Here is an 8,881-nt window from a genome sequence, read left to right on the forward strand (position 1 = left end):
TTTTGTTATTGACCAAATACTTATTTTCCACCATAATTTGCAAATAAATTATGTGGGGACTGTATATTAAAACAGAAGATTCCAGTAACTTTGGTAAATTACCAGTAACGTTGCAACCTTAGTCACAACCCACTGCAAGTGCAGAGCCTCAGACATCTAATACTCTTATGATGTTCACACACCTATTACCCAGAGTGCCTGCAGAGGGCCTCTGAGAGAGAGGGGGGGGGGAGCTGGAGGAGGGAGTGTGAGATACAGAGCCCAAGATGAACAGAGGGGAAAAGAGTGACGGCTCTCCCAGGGCCTCAGAAATCACTACAGACAGGCCTACGCTCAGCCACATGCAGCCTCTCTCCCAGATCACGGCTTCCCTGCAGAGGAGAGTCCCCAGCCAAGGCCAGAGGAAGCTGGGTATGGCAGCTGTACTCCACCCCACCCCTGCCGATCACCACAGCAGCATAGCACACTGTACACAGAGACGGCCCAGCTGAACCATGTGTGGTTCTGTTACCCTTGGTCGCCAAACCTGGACTGGGGCCCACTCTAACACACTGGACAGACTGACCGCACGTGCCAACTAATGCAAGACCGCAAAGTTATTCATCCTGAAACAGTGGTATCTGTGTTTAGAGCAGTGATGCTTTCAACAGATGCTGCTTCCATGTCAGAGATGCTGGTTATCACCTCACAGTTGAGACCCCTTTGTTATGACCATCTCTCTCCTCTCTGTTACTTCATCCACTGCCAGACAGAGCTAAAAACAGACAGACAGAGAGACATGAGCAGATGCATGGAAGAACAAGTAGTTTATTTAAAAGATTAAGAACAGCAGTAGGTTTTAGAATAAATCTGGGAGCTTGACAGCACTTTTCCTAACTTTAATTGCCAACGTCAACTGGAAACCTGGAGCGCTCTCAGTTAATCGTCATAACCAGGTTTTTGGAGAGAATAATATTGAATAATAGGAGCTCGACCAACTGTTACGACTGAATCACTACAACATGCATAGCATTTTATATGGGGTCTAAATCGCAGACAGAAACCAAGACGCCCAAACTTATTTCCAGCACCAAAACTATATAAATTGGTATCAGAATGTAATAAATAGCAATTTTTATTCTTTAAAATGTATTTAACCTTAATTTAATCTAGTGACTGATTACTACCTTTTAGTTATCCAAGTCCACATATGGTAATCCATCAAAACTACACTGATTCTTATCCATTGTTAAGGTAATTTGTGATATTGGAGAGTAATATTGATCAGTCTACTACTTAACTAAATTCATTGCAAATAACCACACACACTAACTCTGAATAATAGATAATGTCAGCCAACCATTATTACAGTCAGAGGAAAAGGTTATGTAACAGCCAACATCAAAATAGTACATTTTGACCTTGGAGTATCACACATGGAATTCTTATCGGTACAGGGGCTCCCGAGTGGCAAACCGGTCTCAGGCACTGCATCTCAATGCAAGAGGCATCACTACAGTCCCTGGTTCGAATCCAGGCTATATCACATCCGGCCGAGATTGGAAGTTCCATAGGGTGGTGCACAATTGGCCCACCGTCGTCCGGGTGTGGCTGGGGTAGGCCGTCATTATTTTCTTAACTGACTTGCCGAGTTAAAAAAAAAAAAACAAGTACGGGACTCAACCAGGTGTTGAACAGTGATAGCCCAGGGCCTAGGATGAGAATGGAGTAGCTACACAACACTGCCACCCAGCGGCCATCCATCTGCTCTACTGACAAAAACATAGATCTGTCCCCTATATCACAAGTCACAACCTCTACAATGAAGAATGCATGTTGTCCAAGCAAAGTGTTCCACACTTTAAAACATTTCTTTAAGATGTTTTATTAATTTATAATACAAGCTTTAAGCAGACCACATTTCATTAGTATTCTTTTTTTTAAATACATTTATTCATATTGAGCTACATTTCATAGCAGTGACATTGGTTGACGGACACTAACCAAAGGACACTCACTAAATGGAAGGATTCACACTGTTTCCATGGAAACCACAGCCACCCAAGACCAATCTGTTCTACTCCACCACCTGCATCACTAACCTCCAGTGTTAACCTAAAAACGGTGTGTGTGTGTTCAAACACACACCCATTACTCAAATACACAAACTGTCTCCATACACTCAGTCATTTCCCCAACCTATCCAGTCACACATACAGTCATGTAAAATTAATACGCAATTCCCACACACACTAACTCCTGGGACAAAAGGCATTCAATTAACAGGAGTCAGACATCAGCAACTGGACAAACAATATCAATACAAGATCAAAATTGACATTTTCCAATTGCAATATTAATGATATTACCGAATAATTCCACAATCAAAAAGGCAAACAAAAACCGACAGCATCCAAACAAAAAGGAGGTCAAATACCATCATCATCATTTCCTCCCATTTTCCGAAGGGGAACCCTCTCCAAGGACTTGCTCCCTCATGCCTCTAGTCCTAATGTCCTGTGGTTGGCCATGAAGACCTCCAACTACCAACACCTCTCTGTTGACTGGCTCCTGGTGTCGATTCCCTTATTCCTCACTGAGGTCGGACGGGGAGTGGCGAGGGGGCTGTCCCATGGGACGGTATGTAGTCTAAATGGTCATGTTGATCAGAGGTGGAAGCCATACAGAATGACAATGGTCACTCAGAAGCAATCCTTCAATACTTTTCACTCAGTTAAAAAAAAGGGGGGGGGGGGGAAGCAGGGCTTCACAACCAGGGGGAGAATGTGTAGGAGTTAGCTAGAAGAATCTGAACTAGACCAGTTCATCATTCACTGTCGAGGTGATCAAACACGTGACAATGCCACACACACACAGGTGTCACTTTACAACTTTGAACTCTTCCTGTTGGTCCAAGTCCAGGAACAAACACGAGTGTGGCCCATGTCACAGAGATACACACCACTCCACTGGTGCTATGGTAGACTACACACACCCTGCTAGTAGGAGTCAACTACTGTACTGTGCACGGTCTACATCGGGTGAGGAGGATGGCACTTTGTCTAACAGTAGGACATTATTCTCTCTTCCTCTGTAAGATGGGGAGATTAAGACAATACAAAAACAACAACGAGAAACACTTTCTAATAAACAACCCAGTTAAGTGCAATGAGAGGTTTTAACGCCGTTCTACAAGAGCCATGGGAACTTCCATTTCATTAGCAGAAAGATACTTGGAGTCAATGCAAATGACCAACGCCACAGTACGGGTCAATGTTCCAAAGTCATAGTTTGACAGTGTTTCTGTGGGAGGTCTTCAAAACCTGTATGGTCACCCAGCTATCTCATCCTGGGTAACCACAGAGATTATATGTACAAATTCTTAACATGGTTTTACAACACAGAAGAAAAAGGCAGAATCTGGCAAAAGGGTGAAAAAAGAAAATTGATCTGAATAAATGGGTACAAAAAAACAACCTGCAAATAATTCCAAAGCCACCGATTGGGCCAGAGTGCCACAAACATGTGCCAGACAGCAGACACAGCTCTGTGACCCATCTCCCTGTGATCTCTCCAAATCCATGGTTGACGGGCAGACAGAAGCCGAGCAGGGGTGAATGTGGGGGAGGGTTAAGGGGAGGATTGTGGTTTGTTGTCATCTTTACAAGAGCAGACAGCAGTTGCTCTCCGCGGTCTTCTCCCGGTTACGCTGACCTACAAAGACGAGAACGATAGAAACTTGGTGAGACAACTGCAAACACGACAACGAGAGCAAATATCCCCAGACTTTCCGGTTCAAAAGGGACCATAAGGCCTAAAGCTGTAGCAATTACAGCTCAACATGGTCCCTGACAGCTAGGTGATGGGATGGGTTGACCTCCTTGAGATGAGACAGAACGAGACGGAGGGGTTCTCACCATGGGAGTTAGGCTCTGGCAGGGTCTCTCTGGCAACCAAGTGCATGACAGTTGTTCGGCCAGGGGGCAGCTTTAAAGCTTAGAAAACAAAAAAGGACAGACAATGAACAATTAATATGCAGAATATATAAATCCTCTTTAATTATGGTATTACTAAACATGTTCCGAATGCCCATTCTCCATCCTTATGTGTGGCACGGGTAACCCTCTAGAGTCTAAGGCCGCCATCGGCGGATGTGGTGGATTGAGACACAGCCCATGCAAACAAAAACAAAAAACATTTTTTATCTCTTACTCAACAGTTGATGTTTTTATTATGCTAATTAGATGTTTGCAGGGGAGCGGACATCGACTCTAGGGTCAAACTTAATTTCAAAAGGACACAGGTCATTCAATCACAGTATTCACTAGTAAATTTCAGACATGCGGGATGAATGTGTGTGTGTAGGAGGGTCCATCAAATACCTCCCAGGGTGACGTTGCCATGCAGGAAGCGTCCCTGGAAGATGAGGCGTAGGATGCTGGCGCTGCTCACCTGCTCCTCCTCCCATCCTGATGGAGCGATGAGACAACACACAGAAGCTCAGGGGAGATTTTTTTTTAATCAGCGCCAGAAACACTCACACTTCCTGCAGTGGTTGAACCCACACAAACATTACTACCATCAGGGGTGTGGATATCGAATAAAGTGTTACGACACAAGGCATGGTCCAACAGCTGTTCCTATAACAGTAACGGACTTCAAAGTGGGCTTTCACAACAAGAAATAGAAGTATGTCTAGTACATTAAATCAGACAGTTGAAGTGACCTGATTAATTCCGCAATACAACTCAATAGAAAACAAGACAGTGAAGTGGTAGTTTCTTGGTCCACCTCCCAACATGCAAATAAACTCACCCAAGGGCCAGTTATCAAAGACGTGCTTGGCGATGTCCATGGCCGAGTCGTTGGGGGAGAAGATGAAGTCTTGTGTCTTCCCACTGACCAGGATAAGACGCAGGTTCACCTGGAATGGCCCAAACAAAACATCTGAATAATCCTACACATGCTCCACAGAAATCACAAGATTACAGTATAATAAGTCCACATTTCCACCCCATCGAGCAATGAGAGGCACGTAGTTTCGCCTAATCACATGGAATCCTTCCATTTTCTCTCACCTCAAATGACATGAGATGACCTTCGGAAGCCTGCACCAAAACTGGCATTCCAGTCTAATTAGATTTCTCTGGTGCAGCTCTCAGCCCCTTTGACTGGGCTGCTTCCTTCAGAGAGGACTGAGCTTGTTGTGTAGTGAGCCCCTATAGTAGGACGGGGCATAGATAAGGGTGGAGCTGGGGGGTGATGGGGGTGGAGGGGGAGAACAGTGGGCCTTCAGTGGCTTGAGGCAGGGAGCAACTCCTCTCTCCGGGCTGTCGGCCTAATGTGATAACCCCAGGTGTCCCAGACAGGCCTGGGCCACATTATTACATTGATATTGCCAACGCGTAACCCGGGGGTGGGGGGGGGGTGGTATACGTGAAGGTCTTAGAAAGGGCTTTTCCCTGCTCTTCTTTGTACCCACCCAGTCCACTAAATGAAAGCATCGAAAAAAAAGAAAAAAAACATGAAAATGTGTTTGACATGTTGCCCTAATCGTACTAGCACATGACATGTTTCCCTAAAGCCTTAAAAAGGCTCCTAAAACAAACAGAGACCATTTCATATGTATTAGTCATTTACAGAGTCCAAAAGGATGGTCCTGGTTTACTTTTTAGGAGACTTGGGTAATGGCACTTAGAACAATATATATATTCTTGGATTTAAAATAGTTATTTGGTTTAACGGTTACATCATCCACATGCTGTTTGCAGAGTTCTGCTGGGAATAAACGGCAAAAGAGAAGGACAAGGTAAGAGGCAGTTGGTCCAGTGCATTGAGTCAAATCCCAAATGCCACAGAATAATGTATCAAATGAATAAAACCAACTGACTATTTCTGAGAAATCATAGTACATACAAGTCATGAAATTGAAATCCCATTGGGCAATAGGGAAACATAATTTCACATGAAGTAGATTGAGGTAGTGCAACTCTGAGGTTTCCTGTCAGACACTCCATGTAGGCTATGTAAATGGGATCTATTATCAACTCATCAATTCTAAACTCATGAAACATCCGCTACGGTAAGTAGCCTTTAGCATACACAGCAGTGCCAGCACAAGAGGAGACCCAGGCTCAAAGCCTTCCCTCCTGTGGTGGCAGCAGCCCCAGGTCAGAACCTCTGATAGGGAAAAATGCTCTGAAGCATCATTATGGACGGAAGGCACACCGTCTCCACCCCTCCTCTGCATCAGTTGACGAATCGAAACACGCTGCACACACAACCACTGCCTCACATTAAAAAAAGGAATCATTCACCAAAGTAGATATTGGTATTCCACCAGAATCCAGAAAATGCCTGGGAAATCATGGCATTCCAACCATTAGGCCTACCAATACTATTATAGTTTGGAGACCAATATCAATGTTACGTTAACAGATGGGTATTTTCCCCACATATTACAATGTGTTCATTTGATCCTAAACTCTCTCTGTTGGTAATCAGGGAAGCCAGAACAAAGAGCGTGCCACCAGGTGTGACGTCAGGAAAGTCCTACAATGATCCGTTTACAAACACGCCAACCCCCTTAAGCAGAGGAAGTCCCGTCCCATCCCCTCCCCCCCATGAACTGCATAACCCCTACGTGCAGGGTTACATACCCATGTCATCATTAACAAGCTTTAACCCCCCCCGATCCACAACCAAACAAACAAAAAACGAACTAGAATCTGCCCAGCTGCCCTTTATTGTAATCCATCAAGGATATACTGTTAAGATTATCCAATCAAGAGACAAACAAAAATGCACTTTAAAAACTCAGTTTTGAATTAAGAGAAAGGGTCTGCAACATGCGTGCATTGAGAACAGAAATGTGACAGAGGTATTCTACCAAATAAGCAAAAGTAGAGGAATCCAGTACACCACAAGCTGGCATCAGTACAATAGTACAGGCAGTCCAGAGTAGCCTACTAGCTTCTGCATTGATTTTTAGATTGTTTATGATTTCAATTTGACTGGTTCTCCTCAGTTAAAAAAAAAAAAAATCTCCTCTCCATCCATGCCTTAAAAACCATGTCCGTGGCACTTGTGTTACACTGGTCATACAGGTTTGTTTAAGAAATTAACAATATTCAAGAGGGTAGAGCTGTGATTTGGGGATATGAATCAAATCAGTTAAAGGTGCAATGGAGGCGTTTATATCTCAATAGCAAATAATTTCTGAACAACATTTAAGTAGCTTAGCGAGATTTAAAAAAAAAAATATATATATATTTTTTTATATATAAAAAAAAATGTTTCTTAGCAAAAAGGACAAGTTCTCAAGCAAGAATTTAGCTAAGACTGTCTGGGAATGTTTTGAGTGGGGAAGGGAAGTTTAAATTAGCTGTTATAGGCAGAGGTTTGGAACTCGATTGGTCTATTAACCAATTTACCATGGTGACATCACCATAGAAGGCCAAAACTCCCTCCCACCAAAAATGGCTGACATTTCAGGCAGTCTGAAAAACAGCTCTTACACTAAAAGTGCATTATAATTTTTCCCAGCATTATTCCAACCTCAGTGTGGAAATGTTTATAAAAACACAGGGGGGGGGGTGCACTGGGCCTTTAAGGCTCACCTCTACAAAAATGTGGGGCAATCTCAAAATGTAGTTTGACAGATGATTACAGAAACAGCAGCTATTCTGTTTGAGTTAATCCCTGATCCTAAACCAGCCTCCAAATACATTCAGACATGGAAAACATCACACGCACTGTAACCACGTCAATATTAGACATGCACAGCATTGGATCTTATGCAGTAACTAAGGATTGGTTATGTTGGGTTGCAATTAATACTCACAATATCGACATCCCTTTGAGTTGTCATGGCTCTGAAGCTGCTCTGAACAGAGCCGACTGGGCAGTTAGTGTTGCGCTCTGCTGATGGAGACTGGGCCAAACCCCTGGCACAAAGAACACTGTGTGCGTTTCACTACTCTCTCACCCCCCACCCCCCTCCTTTCTCTGCTTTCCACAGCCTGGCACCAACTCAAGCGCTCTGACCAACGTGAAACATAAAATTGGTTACACGATTCGCCTGTTGATGTGATATCTGATATCTGCGAACGATGGTGGCTAGGTGTCAAGCGTATGTATCCAATCAACTGCCTATCAATCATAGACGGAAGCTATTTACTTACATAGCATTTGGCTACACATTAGCTAGTTAGCTAGCTAGCTTCAGTAGCTTGCCAACACTAACGTTACTTAGTTAACAACAGATGGCTATAAACTCGTTGCTTTAACCTCGACAGATTAACTCAAAATCATCCGTATTGCCTGACAAGATCTCCTAACGCTGGCTTGTAACTAGTAGCATGGTTGGCTAGCAAGGAGATGACACCCCAAGAAACGTTAGGTAGCTGTGTTAATTTACAAGGAAGGTAACTAACTTATGTAGGTAGGTAGCTACGTTGCTAAAATATAACTAAAGTGAACATATCTGACTGCGGCAGAAAAGAGGAACTGTGGGAGCACAGAAAACACAACCCGCGATATCACTACCGTTAATCTTACCAACAAAAAACCCCTCACATCTCTAAAGACCGTAACGGTATAAAACAAATAAATATATAAGCATCCCAATGGTTAAACGTATCCCACGTTTGGGTGTCTCTTTCCGTCAAATAACATCGAACCTAACTGCTGCTTGTCGAAGAATAATGGCAGGACATTTAAAGACACCGGAAATCAGCTGTTTGTCAACATAGGAAACGAAAAGTATTTCTGGGAGTTGCAGTCTTGCCATAAGATTCCATTTTGATTGAACAAGTGATGAAAGTCGGACACGAAGGAAATCAACAGAAATTGGGATAATTTGACATTTGTTTCAAGCCACCTTGTAAAGTCTGGAAAAAAA

The 8,881-nt window shown here is 43.4% G+C and overlaps 1 protein-coding gene across 1 annotated transcript; it reads right to left on the minus strand.

The window, feature by feature from the left end:
* Nucleotides 1-783: 783 nt before the first annotated feature.
* LOC135526364 (ubiquitin-like protein 3) lies at nucleotides 784-8,712 on the minus strand. The gene is made up of 5 exons (XM_064954686.1): nucleotides 7,823-8,712; nucleotides 4,795-4,903; nucleotides 4,362-4,448; nucleotides 3,897-3,974; nucleotides 784-3,693 (listed from the first exon to the last, which is right to left on the minus strand). Exons 1-5 carry the CDS (start codon nucleotides 7,847-7,849, stop codon nucleotides 3,641-3,643), a joined length of 354 nt encoding a protein of 117 aa, XP_064810758.1. The 5' UTR covers nucleotides 7,850-8,712; the 3' UTR covers nucleotides 784-3,640.
* Between the last annotated feature and the right edge of the window lie 169 nt (nucleotides 8,713-8,881).

Source organism: Oncorhynchus masou, chromosome 32 (assembly GCF_036934945.1).
Source record: "Oncorhynchus masou masou isolate Uvic2021 chromosome 32, UVic_Omas_1.1, whole genome shotgun sequence".
Lineage (NCBI taxonomy): Eukaryota > Metazoa > Chordata > Actinopteri > Salmoniformes > Salmonidae > Oncorhynchus > Oncorhynchus masou.

Coding starts and splice junctions, on each gene's coding strand:
- LOC135526364 (XM_064954686.1), bottom strand. CDS start 7,849: ATGACAACTCAAAGGGATGTCGATATT. Junction 4,904..7,822: donor CTCAAAGGGATGTCGATATT/GTGAGTATTAAT, acceptor GGGCCATTCCAG/GTGAACCTGCGTCTTATCCT. Junction 4,449..4,794: donor CTTTGATAACTGGCCCTTGG/GTGAGTTTATTT, acceptor TCGCTCCATCAG/GATGGGAGGAGGAGCAGGTG.